The 19,057-nt window shown below is 35.8% G+C and overlaps 1 protein-coding gene across 3 annotated transcripts in view; it reads left to right on the forward strand.

Moving 5' to 3' along the window:
* LOC6053683 (sodium-dependent nutrient amino acid transporter 1) overlaps positions 1–16,467 on the forward strand; it is an 89,924-nt gene extending 73,457 nt beyond the window's left edge. For 2 of the 3 annotated variants that reach the window (XM_038250007.1, XM_038249989.1), the window contains exons 5-9: positions 12,828–13,098; positions 13,439–13,542; positions 15,332–15,521; positions 15,580–15,756; positions 15,815–16,467. In XM_038250007.1, coding sequence (XP_038105935.1) covers positions 12,828–13,098; positions 13,439–13,542; positions 15,332–15,521; positions 15,580–15,756; positions 15,815–16,402 — 1,330 coding nt within the window. In that variant the 3' untranslated portion in view covers positions 16,403–16,467. Of the gene's footprint in view, positions 1–12,827; positions 13,099–13,208; positions 13,313–13,438; positions 13,543–15,331; positions 15,522–15,579; positions 15,757–15,814 lie in introns of all 3 variants that reach the window. The other variant, XM_038249997.1, reaches the window with a different exon arrangement.
* Positions 16,468–19,057: the final 2,590 nt, after the last annotated feature.

Consider the following 19,057-nt stretch of genomic DNA (forward strand, 5'->3'; position numbering starts at 1 on the left):
AAATTTAAAAATTATCAAGCTCCTGAGTTTCGAAGGCGATTTTAAAGGGAAGATGAATGATAAACTTTGATTTTTTAATTTCCAATAAAAATGTCATAATGTTCTAGAAACTTTTAAAGCTAAATTAAAATTAAAATATTCATGAAAAATTTGCTAGAAACCTTCACGAGTTATTCATTGAGTTTAGAACATTTAAATAAAACTTGTTTCAAGTGCATTTCAAATCATACATTTTTTCGGCTAAACAACTCTGCAATAATGAATAAAATAGAAATATAAAATATGTTTGAATTGATGCCATTGACTGATCTCCTTGTTTTGAAAGAGTAATCCGAACATGTTTTAAAACTACTGCAAAATAAAAGAAGAAACCCCCCCTAATGTTTTTACATATTTGGAAAGATAATTCATTTTTCTACAAATTAATTTTATGTAGAATGAAGAATATTGTACCTGTGCTTTTCCTGAGGGTAATTCTCTACCAACTCACACGAAATCGGGAAAAGTTCCCCCGACCCCTCTTCGATTTGTGTGAAATTTTGACCTAAGGGGTAAATTTTGTCCTTGATCACGAATCCGAGGTCCGTTTTTCGATATCTCATGACGTAGGGACGGTACGACCCCTTCCATTTTCGAACATGCTAAAAAAGTGGTGTTTTTCAATAATTTGCAGCCTGAAATGGTGATGAGATAGAAATTTGGTGTCAAAGGGACTTTTATGTAAAATTGTACGCCCAATTTGATAGCGTACTCAGAACTCCGTATTATTCATCGAAAAAACATTAAAAAAGTTTTAAAAACACTGCCATTTTCCGTTATTCAACTGTAAACATTTTTGGAACATGTAATTTAAAGGGAAATTTAGTGTACTTTTCGAAGGGTCATTTTTTTCATTTAGAACGAAATTTTTCATTTTAAAATTTCGTGTTATTTCTAATTTTGCAGGGTTATTTTTAAGAGTGTAACAATGTTCTACAAAGTTGTAGTGCAGACAATGTTCAAAAATGAAAGGGGTCGTACCGTCCCTCCGTCACGAGATATAAAAAAACGGACCTCGGATTCGTGATCAGAGACAAAAGTTACCCCTTAGGACAAAGTTTCACGCAAATCGAAGAGGGGTCGGGGCAACTGCTGTGTGAGTTGGCGGAGAATTACCCCTGAATAAAAAAAAAGTAGCGTGACGGGACAATATCGTAAAACTGGAATTTTTAAAAGGCACTCCAATATAATCGCTACAGTTTTGCCAGCATATATTATTTTTATTTTGCTCTTCTACACATTATCAAAAATTGAAAAACGAATCTTATGCTCCATGAACTGAACGAATTAGTTGAAATTTGAGTTTTGCCAGCCATTTCTTAGCGCGACGGGACAACGAAAGGAGCAGATTTATGAAAAAACTCATCTCCCATTCAATGGCTTGCAGTCCTTATTTGGTCAATATTTTTGGCGTTTGAGGTAAGAAAACGTATTTGAAGAACATAGCAATCATAACAATAATTACATCTTTAATTTAAAATATTGTATTGAAAATTTCATAAAGTGACTTTTTAGTGTAGCTTTGCTAAGAATCGGTCTATTGTTGAATTGACAAATTTAAACCCTTCTTTGCATCATTTTTGTTTCATTTGATCTAATTTCACTTTGAGATTAGGCTTACTTTTAAATCAAAGGCATTCAAACAAGTTTCATCAAACTTCACTAAATTTTGGAATAATTATGCTCAATTATCAGATAATTTTCTCCTTAGTTGACTTACTTAATCCATTTAATACCAGTAAACTCTGTTCCTCACTATGAATTAATCAGCTAGTGCGTCCTTCCTGAGATTTCCGGGACAGAATGACCGGGAATTTTGAAAACTGGGAATTCCCGAATCCGGAAATTTTATATTTTGTTCCGGTTTTCCGGAACTTGAAAAAATACATATTTTGGTCAGGAAATTTAAATTTTGTTATGAAAATAGTGGAACAGTTGAATACTGAGTAATTGATTAGTTTTTTTATCGCGTTCAAAATGTTATTGAGACAGCGTGATTTTTACTTTTTATGGAAAATTGTTGAAATTTTAGAGTACAAATTTAAAAAAAATTCTGTGTAATTTTATGTATTGTTTAAATATTAGGTTATAATCTACGTTAATTAATGTTATTTTAATTAAAAATAAATTTTCATAGTTTACCATTTATATTTCGGTACAATCATCTTCTGTGAATTGGGACAAATGTATCGTTTTGGGAAAAATGTTGAATCCACATTTTTGCACAATGTTTTGATATTTCTGATTGATTTGGTTAAAATTTAACATAACAACAAAACAAAAACCTAGTACACCAAATAATGCTGTAAAATCTACTATTCCAACTTATATTGAAGTTCTGATTTGCACCAAAAGACGGACTTAAATGAAGATAAACGATAATATTAAAATATAAGTTTTGAAAAAACCAAAATTCTAAACTTATCAAAAATGTAACAATGACTGGATGTAATTTTCATTGTTTCATTTTTTTCTTTTTCTCATACCTTATAAAATACATTTTTCTACAAGCTTATATTTACTTATTTAATCTGAAACACATGAAACACACAAGAATTGCAGTTGATTGAAAATCTAAAGCATAACAAAGTACATTAAAAATACCAACTGCTTTCCCCTTTAAGATTGTAGTCTAGACTCTCACCAGTTCATGACAATAAACTTATTCTATGATTTTAAGGTTTAAAAACATATGTACTAAAAATAGTTTTTATGGCAATTTAAAAAAAATACCTGGGATCCCGGGAATTGACGGGATTTAAATTTATGTTTCCCGTTTCCCAGGGAATCCAAAACCTGGGAAAATTTCTGATGGAAGGAGGTTCAGCTTGGGCTTATGACGGAACACGAGATAAGCTAAAACGTCGAAATAAATTTATGTAGCTTGGAGAAAATAAAATTAATATCTATGCACTTTTGCTGCAAAAATCAATATTTTAAAAGACCATCATGAGAATTTATTGTGTTGAGTATCCTCCCCTCTCTTCTGTTGTGGTGTCATCGCGTCACTCATTGTTGGAGGAAACATAAAATAAGTTTTTCTACAACGTTGCCGAACACATCAATGCTCCAAATAGCCAACAGAAAAAGTTAGGATTGAGTTGACACCCTGTAGTCGTGTCACCCTGTTCCCATAATGATAAAATGTTACGTTAAATAACTTTCTCAACAACTTTGCCGAATACACCAATCCTCTAAATGGGCAACAGAAAGAGTTAGGGTTGAGTTGACACCCTGTAGTGGTGTCACCCTGTACGTCTATATTTTTAAAAGATAGCCCTGTTCATATATAACAACTTTCCAGAAGACACCATTTACCTAGGATGCACTTGAAAAGAGTTAGAAATAAATGTCGTACTCATATTACGTAAATGTACTGCCAGTGTTGTCAGAAAATATAATTTTCTTAACTTATTTTCCAATCGAACTTTTGAAAACGCTATATCTTTTTTCAGAAGAGAGATAGGACCATACTTTCTTCGGGAAAGTTTTAGAGGACAATCAGGGCTACACTCCTACGGTATTGGTTTTAAAATTCAGTGAAACCTGAAAATTATAAAAATCAAAATACAAAAAAGTTGGTTTTCCCATACTAAATCCCATACAAAATTGAATCGCTTTGCGCAAAGTGTTGGCAGAACCAATCGCTCCCAAATTTTGGGGGGTTGTTCAGGGACCCAAAAGGGACCGAAAAAACTTTGTTCTGAAAAATCGATCATGTCGAGCCATCCTAATATATATAATTCAATATTGAATTTGAAAATATTATGACATTGAAATATAAGTAATAATTTTAAACACAATAATTGTATGGTTTTGAAGTGTAACAAAAAATGCATGCATATAAGTAAATTCAAAGCGCGTATTTTTTTGTTTTTTTTTTAAAGAAAAGATTTTTTTAAAGGCCACGTGGTCAGCCGTCGACCCCCACCCCCCTCCCCCCCATGGCTTTTCATGGTTTTTCGGTCGGATTTCGCCCCCCCCCCCCTAAGGAGACCACGTGGTTTATGCACGACCCCTTCCCAAAAACCGTCCAACTCCAAGCGAAACTTACTTGGGGACACCGTGGTGACTTGCCCTTGACCCCTTAAACAAGTGGAGCATCAACACTTCCCGTCTTCCAAATCCTCTATCCTTGTCCCTGGTGCGCGGTGGAGATGGGAGCGGCCGGCATTGGACGGCTGCCATGGTGGTGAGAATCTGGTTCAGGTGGAATTGGTTCTATTCCCAATTATCGATTCCTAGGCAACTTGGGATTAGACAATCATCACATCACATGGCGAAAATCCAGTCTGCAATCCGCTAAAATCACCGTCTCCTAGCGGAGCGAAGCGATTAAAGCTCCAAAAATACTATTTAGCCAGCCCGGGAGCATGTTGACAGCTCCCATACAAACTGAGCGTACCCCTTTTTGTGGGCCCAGTGGGCCTAAGATGGCGGCCTTTGATATCATCCAGCCAAACATTTGAAAATGGCGAATAGTTTAAATTAATATAGTTTTTGCCTTGTTTCGGGTTAAAACGACAAAATAAGCATTTTGAAATCATTTTCTTGAAAAACTTGTTAAAAGATACGCCACGTTAAAATATTTGTCTAGAACAGTTGGAGGAAGCGTGCCGTGAAAGCCGTCACGAAACAAAAGTTTCCCATGCAAATTTTTAGTTGCGTTTTTATTGGGCGGACTCCGACGAGGCCCATTTGCCATCTGTCCGTGGATACGCGCAACTCACGAAAACTGTCATGTTAGGGGACGGCTGTATTTAGCATAATCATGAGCATGAGCATGAGCATGGTTGACTGCCAATGAGCTGCTACTCCGTTATTGACGGATCAGCTGAAGTTAAACAATAAATCAAAAATGATCAGTGGGAGCCAACATTCCGTTCACTGTTTAACCCCTGAAGACCCCGACTTTATTAGTCAATACCGGCGCCCTCCCAAGAAGCCTGCAGTTCAACAAAAGGGAGGAATGTTAGTCCGATAGTTGAAGTTGCAGACTCATCAAGCACATAGTTTTTCGCTATATACTTGTTGATACCGCTTGAGACCGTTGAATCCACAGCATCTCCTTCAAGCATCACGTGATTATTATTTTTGGGTTAGTAGGATAAGGTATTGGCTTTTCGATGCCTCCCGAGCTACGATGCTATGGGGAGGACTTTCATAACAAACCCGTCGGCGAGCCTTCCGAGCAACGATGCTATGGGAAGGTCTTTCTAATTAGCACACCAAAACACTCGCGCACAGGTATTTAAATACTGAATAAATGTAATTTTTCATCACGATTACCCAGACGACATTGATGATATAGGAAGGACTTTTTTGCAGTCATTTACAGTAATACTTAAACTTATTTTAATGCAACAATTCACACGACGTCGTGCCTCTCGATCAACGATGATGTAGGAAGGACTTGAGCAAGCCAATCAGGATGAAACACGAAATAAAATTCTTTTCTTTTCACACACAATCTAAAGCTCCAAAAATACTATTTAGGCTATAAACTTACCAGCAACAGCACCGCCTCGAGTAAGCACGCAAATTTATACCATTTACTGGCCAAAAAGATTAAATTGAATGCACTTTTGATCATAATTTCTATTTTGCGAGACCATTTCGAGCCAAACATTTCATTAGGGCACAAAAGCAAAAACCGCGATTCGAGAAAATCGCTTGCAAAAAATGGACAACTTGTTTCAATTCCTATTTAAAAAATAAGCATGACTGATGGTATTTTTACTGATGATTCGATAAAACACACCATTATCCTCAACTCTGCTTTACTGCTTCTTAATTTATGTTGATTTTCGCAATAAAACTCATAATTTTAAAAATCTCGTTATTAGGCCCTTTAAGCTTTCCAACTGCTGTTCATAATGGGCCCTTTCTAAATGCAATTTCGAAGAGAACTAAAAGGGCACTAAAGCGCTGTCACCGGATTGTTGTTTTGAATGATGTTTATGGGCCCTTTTGTTTAGTTAGAAATAATGAGGAATTCAGTGGAAATTTTGATAATTGGTGAAGTTTTATGATCGAATGGAGCAGATAAGGTATGTGAAACATTAAAATTCTTCAAAAGTGTACTGAACAGCAGCCGCGGGCCGTATTCAATATTGTATTTCGACGAAGTTTTTTTTCTGCAGAAACCCTTGGTGAAACGTTAACCAAACTTTGTTTTGAAGAGAATTAGTGTTAAGAATGTATGAAAAGTTCACTTTATAACATAGAAAGTTCCTTAACCACGAAAAACTAACGAAAAGAAAAGGGCACAATTGAACTTTTTTCTGGTTTGGAGTGAACATTGTTATGTGCCCTTTTGTTTTTTTGATTTTTTCAATAGGAAATTGTTTGCTATCAATCTGATTCTTGGAGGGCATGTAGGGAGTGTACTATGGAGTGGAATAGTGGAATAATCCCGAATGTTTACGTTTTGGTTTTGTGCCCTAATGAAATGTTTGGCTCGATTTCTCATCATTTTGGTGGCACACACATCCACACGCAAGATCATTGCGCTAACAATGGAGCACCCGCAGTCGAGCAGTTTTTGACAGTTCGCTCCATAAGAAATACATTGTGGAAAAAAGCAAAAACTGCTCGAATGGAAATGCTCCATTTCAAAGCGCTTAAGATATATAATGGAACATTTCCATTCGAGCAGTTTTTGCTTTTTTCTACAATGTATTTCTTATGGAGCGAACTGTCAAAAACTGCTCGACTGCGGGTGCTCCATTGCTTCCAACTACCGGCAACATGTTCTTTTGACCATTACTTAGTCACTCACTTGAAAAATAATCCCGAAAAATGTAAATAATTAGCAAGCACCATCAAAAAAACAAACGCGCTGAAGACAACCGAGCGAGGAGCAGTGTTGCGATCCTCACGCGCTCACGCGCTCGTGAGCGCTCATTTTTCGCTCATTCGTGAGGAGGAGCGCTGCGCGAGCTAGCTCACGTTTGCCCGCGCTCACGTTTGCTCCGATTTTTTCAGCTCGCGTTTGCCCCAAGCTCGCGCTCGCGCTCATTTTTCGCTCACGGAGCGCTCACTTTGGAAGTATCGCGAAACGAATCGCGATTTTTTTCATTTTTGAGAATGTTTTTGTTTTTCAACCCTAGTTAGATTTTTTGCTTTAGGCGCAGCATGTCAGTGAAAACATCACTTAGGAACATTTTTTATATATTAATTGGAATAGCTTATTTTCATTAACTATGTTTTTGAATAATAAATTGGATTCGCAAGGGTCAACTCATATTGGAGACCTACAGTCAGAGTTAAAAATATACAGTGAGTCAAATATTTGTCCGTACCCCCCCGTACGGAAAATGTTTGTGATATAAAAGTACATAAAATTCGACTAAAGTGCCATGTTTTATACATCAATCGACGCGGCAGAATGTCCTCTTTAAGACACTGTCATTGGATTTGCAAAAACTTTTCTTAAAAATACAAAAATAGTTTACTGAAAAAGTAAAATAAAGAGGTCAAATAATTGTCCGTACCCTAATAAAAGTACAAAATCTGATCGATTTAAGTGAATTCATTTATGAAATGTTGTTTCTGTGTCAAATACTAGTACCTCTAGCCAGTTTGTGACAACTTTGAACTTCTGATAACTTTGTTAAGTTAGTTTATATTAAAAATTGGATTAAATTTAGCTTTTTTTATGTAAAACTTATCAAAATATTAGTTTTTAAACAACTATTTTTATAAAATTGCTATTTTATGTTGTAAGAGTCTCTATTTAACAAGTTTTAACAATATTTGTTCGAAATATACATTGTTTTCATCTTTTTTATTGACATTTTTCGACCAAAAATACTGTTTCGGAACAATACCGTTAAACAATCCGGATTGTCCCGGAACCGGTTTAACCCCTCGGAGGGAAATTTTGTGGTGGTCAGATAGAGGACAAAAAAACCCACCTCTTGCAATTTAAAGCATCCAATTTCGTCCACTACAGCCCGATTACGAGTCCCTAGTCTGAAATTTGAAATTTTCACTTTCCGTACTGAGAATTTTTGTACCGTCCTGGGACAGAATGTTTTGCTTGGGGAATTTGAAAATTTCAAATTTCAGACTAGGGACTCGTAATCGGGCTGTAGTGGACGAAATTGGATGCTTTAAATTGCAAGAGGTGGGTTTTTTTGTCCTCTATCTGACCACCACAAAATTTCCCTCCGAGGGGTTAAACCGGTTCCGGGACAATCCGGATTGTTTAACGGTATTGTTCCGAAACAGTATTTTTGGTCGAAAAATGTCAATAAAAAGATGAAAACAATGTATATTTCGAACAAATATTGTTAAAACTTGTTAAATAGAGACTCTTACAACATAAAATAGCAATTTTATAAAAATAGTTGTTTATAAACTAATATTTTGATAAGTTTTACATAAAAAAACTAAATTTAATCCAATTTTTAATATAAACTAACTTAACAAAGTTATCAGAAGTTCAAAGTTGTCACAAACTGGCTAGAGGTACTAGTATTTGACACAGAAACAACATTTCATAAATGAATTCAATTAAATCGATCAGATTTTGTACTTTTATTAGGGGTACGGACAATTATTTGACCTCTTTATTTTACTTTTTTCAGTAAACTATTTTTGTATTTTTTAAGAAAAAGTTTTTTGCAAATCCAATGACAGTGCCTTGAAGAGGACATTCTGCCGCGTCGATTGATGTACAAAACATGGCACTTTAGTCGAATTTTATGTACTTTTATATCACAAACATTTTCCGTACGGGGGGGTACGGACAAATATTTGACTCACTGTAAATATTTTCGAATTAATCGGCCTTACCTCAACAATAGTTAAGGTAAGCAGAGACAATTGCTGGGGGAAGGGTATGAGCGCGTAAACAAAAATGACTGAAAAACTTATAAAAACTTAAAAACAATGTATAAATTCAAGAAGATTTATGCTGTGGTAAGTTCGATTCAATGTTATGTGATTGGTTGATTAACATGAAACATTAAACTGTTTTATGTACCTGTTTGTTGACTACCTTTTCAGCGTGCGGGTCAGAATTAGCAACCATTAAATAAAAGTCATTCCGTTTAATGAATCGTTCAGTGCTTGGAAACGGCTGATCATTTTTTATAAAGTTAATCTTTCTCTTTCTTATTCTAGAAAATAGGGTTTATTGTTGAAACAGTTCTTTTTTCACAAAAAAGAAACTCCAAATTTCTAGTGTTTGAAATAACCCATTTGAATGAAATAATATAAATTGTCATTGTTTTGTTTTACCACATAAAGGGTGGCTCCTCAATTATATTAAACACTTCCGCTTTTTCCTTTTTTGTGTTTTTTTTTACCGCTTTGAGTCCGGATTCTAAAAACTTGAAATAAACACAATTTGTCAATTAATTATTTGTACATATCAGTGCTTCGCGTAAATGAATTTTTACATTAAGAATGAGTTAGCTCTTTGTTAGCTCACTCAAGAGTGAATCATTCTGTCCCTTGGATAATTCTGAATTTAAAATAGAACGTATATTTCGGTTTGTCCATTTCATTGCTTACTTTTGTTTGTTTGATCACTTTCTTGTTTGTTTTTGCTGCCTGTGCTGAGATAGTTCTAGAAACTTCGTTTCAAACAGGCAGATGCTTCAACAGGGAAAAACAACTACCTATTTTGGCTCACCAGCTCACGTGAGCGCAAAACGCTCCGGTGAGCGTGAGCGAGCACGAGCTACCTGATAAAAACTCACGCTCCAGCTGGAGCGAGCACGCTTTCCGTGAGCACTCGCTCATTCGCAACCCTGCCGAGGAGCGAAGGCAAATAAAGAACAAAGGGTGGCCAACATGCTGGTGCAGCGCCTGTTAGAGTTAGAGTGAGCAAGTGCTGCCAGGAAACTTTCGCTATAAATGCTACTTTTCGTGAGTGTTCGCTTGACCCAAAAGAGCGCTGGAAGAAAAAAAAGAACTAAGCTGAAAATAGAAAATTGGGCGTGGCCCAATGCACTCGACTGATTAGAATGCATTTTTGAAATATTTTTTTTTAAATGCTTGTAAAAGGAATAGCTTAACTTTTAATAAAAGTAAAAATAAACAGAAATGTTCACAAAAAGTTGCTCTACTTGTTGGTGTACTTGGTTTTAGTGAATTTCAAGGAACAATCCAGGATAACAGCATCATTCAAACACGACCGCTTATTAGGCTTAAAATGGGCATATTTCCCCTATGATTTGGATTCTTGGAACACAATACGGCTGCTGTCCACACGTATAAGGAATTTTTAATTGAATGTACCTACTAAAATCATCTATTAATCAAATGGAGCAGGTTCACAATATAAAAATTTATTTAATACGATTACTCTTTAAAACCATAAAGCAGATTTTGGGGTTTTTGCAGAATGGCACTATTTTGCTACCGCCCATGACAAAGGCAACAAAAAATAGATTAATCAAGAAATTAGCTATTTGGAAATCGCATAAAATTAATTCCATTACATCAGCGCGCCTGTGTGCTTCTAGCAGATGCGGCGAATGAAGATTATGTAGGTAATCTCAAAAACTTAAAACTTTTAAATTCAATATCTCTGGAACGAAACATACTCATTTATGCCGATAAGTGATTCTTATGTAAAATTGGCCGGAGAATACGATGGTGAAATCAAATAAAAAAAATAGTTGGGGTGTTTTGAGATACGGCCGTTTAAAGTTTTCAACTGCGCAATACAGATAGAAAAAATAAATTAAACTAAATTTTTATCACGGAAATGGGTTCTACGATCAACTTCCTTCAAAATTGAGTCTTAGACCGACATTCTGAGATTTGTGGTTCCTGAGCTATCGCCTTTTGAAACTAGGAGGTTTGGTAAAAAATCGTCAAAAAGCCGTTTTTTTTGGGAGGTACAAAAATTCGGGATTCTTGCATGTTTTGATAGTATCAACAGCCCAACCAAATTTGAGCAGGATCGGAGAGGGTAATTTTCAAATTTGCACTTTTTCGTGCACAGTTGAGATACACGGTAAAAAAAATTTGATGGTTTTTTATTTAAGTTTTTGTCACTAAAACTTGATTTTCAAAAAAACACTATTTTTATTTTTTTTTTTTCATTTTTTGATATGTTTTAGAGGACATCAAATGCCAACTTTTCAGAAATTTCCAGGTTGTGCAAAAAATCTTTGACCGAGTTATGATTTTTTTAATCAATACTGATTTTTTCAAAAAATCGAAATATTGGTCGCAAAATTTTTTCAACTTTATTTTTCGATGTAAAATCAAATTTGCAATCAAAAAGTACTTCAGTGAAATTTTGATAAAGTGCACCGTTTTCAAGTCAAGGCCATTTTTAGGTAACTTTTTTGAAAAAAGTCGCAGTTTTTCATTTTTTTTAATTAGTGCACATGTTTGCCCACTTTTGAAAAAAATATTTTGGAAAAGCCGAGAAAATTTTCTATATTTTACTTTTTTGAACTTTGTTGATACGACCCTCAGTTGCTGAGATATTGCCATGCAAAGGTTTAAAAACATTAAAATTGTTGTTTTCTATGTCTCACCCAAACTACACACCGTTTTCTAATGTTGATATTTCAGCAACTAATGGTCCGATTTACAATGTTAAAACATGAAACGTTCGTAAAATTTTCCGATCTCTTCGAAAAAAATATCTTCAAAATTTTTAAACCAAGACTAACATTTTAAAAGGGCGTAATATTGAATATTTGAATATGAACACATTGGAGTAATTTCCATGACTTTTTACTCTTTACATCATATTCAACATTACATTGAGCGAGTTTACATAAGAAACAGTAATTACGTGCTGTGTAAATTTACATATTTTTTCTGTGCACCCGAACTAAAAATACACACAAAAAAATCCGAATGTTACATCATTTATAATGTAACACTTTTGCACGTCGTTAAACATTTAAATTTAAATGCAATTGGATGTAAATTTGCAACAAGTTATACGGGACCATCCATAAACCACGTGGACACTTTTTTGGAAATCTCGAAACTCCACCCCCCCTTCGTGGACAATTGTGCATACACAAAAAAACAGCATGGACAATCGCTATACCCCCTGTCCACGTGGTTAATGGATGGTCCCTACGTAAAAACATGATTTTACGTTTGATTCAGCCGTTTACGTCGAATCTCAAGTTTACATCAACTGAGTTTACATGTGATTCATTATTTCCGTGTCGAGTAAATTTACATTTTTTTCTGTGTAGTTATATTTAGTTCTCTTTCTATCGTTCTCATACTTCGCTGGCCCACTGCCTGAGCCTCGCCCTGAACAAGTTGATGCTTTAGCCGCTCGTTAGTAGAATGCGAAGATGGCTCAGTCGGCAGCGGGTGGAAGCAGAAACACCGAACATCCTACCCGTCGTCCGTTCAATTCCAGTCAAGCGTTATTCTACTTGGTCGTCTACCTGTGAAACATCTTTTTAAAATCAGAATTTCCTTTTGCTGCCCGCTTCAATCATTTTAAAATAGAACATAGGCCACACCCTTTTCCTACTGCAATCCAAGTCGAGCGTTGATTTGAACTAATGTAAATTTAAAAAAATAATGTAAATTTTCAAAACTAATGTAAATTTCTTATGCAAATTTCCAATGAACCTCATGTAAATATACATCATTTGTTATGATACCTTTTGGTACATGATAAATAATATAAATTTACAGGAATATTTTTTTTTTCTGTGTAGGTCATCCTTGTTGCCCTGTTGGTTATCACTTGATTTGAGATTTGATCGCTTGTTGTAATTTATTAATCACGAACAAATATACTTTTAAACATAATGTACTAAATCTTCTATCCACAGAGACGTTGTTCTGAAAGAAAAGTCCCAAATTTACGATGGCATTGGTTCTCCCGATTGGAAGCTTTCTCTCTGGCTGTTGTTAGCTTGGGCGGTGATATTTCTCATCCTCGTGCGGGGCGTTCGAAGTTCTGGAAAAGCTGCCTACTTTCTGGCAATTTTTCCCTACGTCGTCCTGCTGATCATCTTGATTCGGGCACTTACCCTGGAAGGTGCCATCGATGGTGTAATATTCTTCGTCAAACCACAATGGGGCGAACTGCTTAATCCGAAGGTATGTGATTTTATAATGATGGTGGAGAGCGTTACATGCAACTTAAAATTAAAGAAACGAAAAAACAGGCTCTAGCATATACTAATGGGTTGTCGCATCAACACAACTAGGTGTGGAAGGAAGCAGTTGCGCAATGCTTCTTTTCACTAGCAGTAGGAATGGGACCAATTGTTATGTTTTCATCTTTTAATAATTTCAAACACAATTGCCACAGGTAGGTAAAATGCGCGTAGAATTTTAGAGCAAGAATTGGTTAATTCGTTTGTACTTGTAGCTAACAAAATGCTAAAATATTACTCTAATGTTACTAATCTCAAATCTGGTTCTCTGTTCAACATAGGTTTGGTATTCTGCAACAACACAATTATTTTTTTCGCTCTCTGTCGGTATGGGGAGCATTATTATGTTCTCATCTTACAATAATTTTCATCACAACATTTATAGGTAAGAACTGTGTGAACCTTTGAATCCTCTATATTATATTAGAAATGTCAAATTGTTGTTTCCAATGCAGCCAGGTAACTTTAATTAAGTCGAGCTCTAAGGAAAATAACAAGTAGAACTCGAATTTTATGTAAATCAATTCCTTTTTCATTCGCACAAGGAAGGTTTGATTTGATTCGAAACCCACCCAAGCATACAAGTCACCTAGTGCAAATCGAAACAGTATACTGCGCAGGAGTAAACATTGTTTATTAAATAATGCCTTCACACACTGAAACCACTGAAATTCAATTAGTAATGTTTTATGGGGGGTCTGATAATCTTTTTGTGAAAATATCAGTTAAATTCAGGTGTTCCACAATTGTGGAAGGTACAAAGTAATTCGAAAACAAATCAGGCAAAAAAATGTAATTTTTTCAACTGTAACATGTTGCCAATTAAAAATGGCGACTTCCTGGATCAATATGAACCCCTAACGAGACCATCCATAAACCACGTGGACACTTTTTTTTGGTAATCTCAACCCAACACAACTTATTTTTTAATCAGTCAAGGAGTTGGAGTTGTGGCACTGGTTTCATGATGATTTGTCAACAAATAACTGTATTTATGTATTTTTTTTTCAAGAGATGTACAACATTTTGTTACACCTTTTTTTGTATGTGTTATACTACCTTTTTTATAGGAATCATCTATACATGAGCTTTTTAAGCAAAATGTTCTCAGCCTTTTTCTGTTATCCGCACTTTGATCATGAATTCTGGAGTTTTTTTTTAAAGGACCAATAAACCAAATTTTCAGTTTTTGCTTTTTGGGTGTTTTTTAATACCCCTGACTCAAGGCGGTTCTAAAAACACCCAAAAAGCAAAAACTGGAAATTTGGTTTATTGGACCTTTTAAAAAAAAAAAACTCCAGAATTACACCTTTCATACAGTGTTTTTGACTGTTCCAAACTAATACATAGCTCAAATAAAAGTGAGCAAGCAACTCTCCATTGTTGATACATCTGAAAATGTTGATTTAATAGCGGAAAACGGCAAAAGTGATGAGAATTGGTCGAACGGCTTAGAGTGATTAAAATGGGTATATTTCCCCTAGTACTAGGCTTCTATCAAACTTCAAATTGTTTGCATGTTTCACAAAATGTGCATAGTAGAGTAGTCCAAATCTGGGCTTTCTCGGGGCTACCCCCTGAAATCAAAGATTGGCCCATCACTAGGCTCAATTCCAAATTTGAGCTCATTCTGACCACGGGAACCCCTCCCTCTAATCGCTTGAAGTTTGTATAGGAAACATCGTCAAAAGCAACTGTTTCAGTTTTTTACCTCTGTAGGGCGCAACAGTCGTCCAATCTTTATCAATTCTCAGATGTAGGAAGGACCTTCATTAAATTTTGAACAACTTTCCCTAAGACACCATATTTTTAGGATTTTTTGCTTAAAAGTTATTAGCTATCGAAAAGGACCATTTTTGCGCGGCCGGCTCAAAGGGGCAACATAACGAGCGCACTGCCAGGCAGGCAGGCAGGCAAGCGAGCACGCACGTGCATTTAAAAAATATTGTTTCTAGGTAGCTATAGATACGACACTGTAACAATTAACATAATTTACTAGGTGTTTTCAACAACATACTTGAATATCTAAACAATCAGTAAACAGATGAAAAAATCGATATCCACATTATGCTATGACTAACAAATCAAAAGAAATTCAAACAGCTTAACTAACAATGTGTTCATTTATTTATTTCAAAAAGATGAACACTTGTCTAACCAATTCCAATTTCTAGAGATGCAATGATCGTGACAACATTAGATACATTTACTAGTCTACTGGGCGGCATGACAATTTTTAGCATTCTGGGAAATTTGGCCCACAATCTAGGAGTGGATGACATTTCGAAGGTGGTTAAAAGTGGAACCGGGCTGGCGTTTATTTCGTACCCCGATGCAATCGCCAAGTTTGATGTCGTTCCGCAGGTGAGAATGGTTTGGCGTTTTCTAATGGATTTTTTTACAAGAATTGATACTCTTTCAGCTATTTTCCGTTCTTTTCTTTTTTATGCTGTTTGTCCTCGGTGTTGGTTCAGCGGTAGCTTTACACAGTGCCATAATAACGGCCGTTTGGGACGCTTTCCCCAAGCTAAAGTATTGGCAAGTTGCTCTTGGACTGTCGATAATCGGCTACTTTTGCGGCTTGGTGTACGTAACTCCGGTAAGAAAGTTAGTTGTAACTATAGTTATAATAGTTGAAACGAATTGTAACCTTGCAGGGTGGCCAGTGGATTCTGGACATTGTAGATCACTATGGTGGAACGACGCTGATATTCGTAATGGCCATTATTGAGAGTATGGCAATTCCGTGGATATACGGCTTGGAAAATCTTTGCCAAGATGTCGAATATATGGTTCAACGAAGGGTTGGCCTTTATTGGCGACTTTGTTGGGGACTGATCACTCCGGTTTTCATGATTGCAGTGTTTATTTATTCAATGGTCAAATACCAGTGGCCCACCTATGCTGGCAATGAATATCCCGATGAAGCACTGATTGGTGGCCTTGTTGTGCTAGTATTTGGCATAAGCCAGTTGATTATTTGGGCTCTTTGGACTATTTCAAGAGACCCTACCGAAGTTTCTCTGTGGGCTAAGGTTAAGAAAGCAACCAAATATAGCTCTGAATGGGGACCAAACTCAATCGCGACAAAGAAAGCGTGGCTGAAGTACAAAGAAGAAGCAAAAACGAGACGTGAAGGAATAATGATCGCCAAAGGACACTCATATCTAAGGTCGAAATTGTACATTCTGTTGGGACTTTACGACGACTTTATACCACTTGATGATGGCAATTCTAAATTGTAATTTATGTCTGAAGATGTCTGTAGAATACCGACATTTAAAAATGTTATTTTTTTATAATAAAGAGAGTGCATGAAAAGTGTTTGTTTTTTCAGTAGAAATTAAGAACATTACTTTATTAAAATTGACATTTGACTTAGTAGCAAAGCATCCTTTGAAAAAGTTGAGGTGCGATCGACAACCCTGAACCCACGAAAGACGGAATCCCGTTGCTGATCGGTATAGCGTGCTAAACATCAGGAAACAGCAACGAACCTTTATGATGGCAGCAAACAGCGATGAAGCCAATTACTTCCTAGCAGTGTTGCAAATGAGTGATAGAAAAGCTATCAATTGATTATCTCTGCACCAAAACCATCCGAGAGCACGGTTGAAAGAAAATCATTTCTAGCGAATATGACTGCCTGAAGAAAGGCCCTCTGAGTATGCTTTGATCTTGTTTTTCCTGACTGCCACATGGTCGTTGAGTGTGGCAGGGACGATTAAAATGTTAATGATTGGGTTAGTTGCCAACTTGCTGCGATCAAAATGCAATCTTCCCCTTTTACCACCAGGCATGGGTTGTTACAATCAGGCCTGCAAAATGTTTCCAACCCAGCGTACACATGAAGCAAACCAAAATGTCAGTTCACTGCTAGCATCTGACTGTAAGCCTACACAGAAAAAAATATTCCTGTAAATTTACATTATTTATCATGTACCAAAAGGTATCATGATAAACGATGTATATTTACATTATATTCGTCGGAAGTTTACATGTTTTTCATTGGAAACATTTACAATAAAAATATTGAGAAATCGTGTAAATTTCCAATGAAAATAATGTAAATTTCCAAAAGCGAAAAAATTTTTTTTTGCTCCGTTGAATCTAAAATCCGATTTATAAATCGGAGTTTAAATCCAACGGAGCAATGACAGTTCAGATTACCTTTCCAACGAAAATTTCATTAACAATTTTTGAGTGGCAAACCTTAAAGTACATTTTTGCATTTACTCTTATGAATAGAATTGTGTTAAACTTTGATTTACAATTTACTGCTGCTATTAAAAAATAAATAAATAATGCTTCAATAAATCAAGCAAGTGAATTGGAATAGGTCGGAGAATAAAAATTTAAACAAACAATTACACTCTGACTAAACAGCACGACGCATGAAACCATCCAACTTGGTTTTTGGGGGGCTCTATTAAGGGACCATGTGACCATGCCTTGTCCCACTTCTCATATTTAATATTCAGAGAACTTACCATTGAGATAACTGTTGCTTTTTTATCGCTCCGTGGTTGTTTCGTAGGTGCTGAACTCTTTCACAAAAAAACAATATGCTTGAACAGGTTGTCCGCTGGTAACTCGTAGCACGGCACCTCCAGGTTCATTAGGCAAGTCATAATCGTAGCTATCAAAGGTACCAGTTTTGGGACAAACCCCTGATGAGTGCACATGCCGATCATTTCCAGCTTCCTTCCTTGATTACGGGCCCTGTAGCGAAGACAATTTGCCGCCTTACTCTCGAAGATGTCCGACCGCATGATTTCGGTCTTAGCCATGGCCAACATCTCGGTCCAAAGTATTGTCGACGACACGAGCGTGGAAACCAGCTGCTTATCAACTTTTGTACCTAAAAATGAACAAGGAATGTAGTTTTAGTTTGTTAATTTGTATTTTTGAAACAGGGCTACAACCGTTAGACAGGGGAACGCAGCATACTTATGGGAACGGAACCATAAAACTATTACCATTGAAAAAATGCGCTTCCCTTACACCAAGAGGCAGAACATTATGCCGGTGCCGTAGACTGTGACGGTGGCTTCCTTGACGCCGCTGGTTACACTCAGGGACAGGCCACGGACGTTCGACATACAATGCTTTCAATCATCGTGCTGATAGGGACTGATCTTGCAGGAACCTACGGATTTTTTCTTAAAAAATTGTCAGCGGCAAACACGGGCTGAGGAAGCAGGCGTTGACAGAACGATAAAACTTTTGAGTGTTGCTTTTGTTTTGTTTTACATTCCGTTTTGCGTTGTTATTCTGTCAAAGATGCATGCAATGTGATAAACGATGAAAGGTGTGGCATGAAGAAGCAAAAGTAATACTGAGAAAAGATATAATAAATAAAAGACATAATACATAAGAATGACTTTTACAGTTCATCAAGATAGAATATTTCCAGAGTTTTTTTTTAAAAGGACCAATAAACTATTGTCTTTCATATGTTTATAGGACCTAATAAAAAAACTCTAGATTTCAAGCTTAACAATGAAAATGGGCCAAAGTAAATTTGTTCAAAATATTAAAATCTAAAAAAGAAAAAAATATTTGTATATAAACACTACACTCTATAAAAATAGACCTAAGACCAACTCTAGAGTTTTTTTTTATTGTAAAGAACCTATAAACTATTGTCTTTCATATGTTTATAGGACCTATTAAAAAAAACTCAAGAACTGTAAGTTTAAACTTCGTCTTTGAACTATTAACATTGTTTTGCTTGATTTCAACCTGGATTATGGCAAAAAAAATATCTGGGATAAAGAGAAAAAAGTGGAAAAATATTACAAATTTCAAATTATATTCATTTGTTTGTAAGCATACCTTTAAAATTTAAATTTGTATTATGTATTTATCGATAAAATAAAACACAACATTGGTACGCG

This window comes from Culex quinquefasciatus, chromosome 1 (genome assembly GCF_015732765.1).
Source record: "Culex quinquefasciatus strain JHB chromosome 1, VPISU_Cqui_1.0_pri_paternal, whole genome shotgun sequence".
Taxonomy (NCBI): Eukaryota; Metazoa; Arthropoda; class Insecta; order Diptera; family Culicidae; genus Culex; species Culex quinquefasciatus.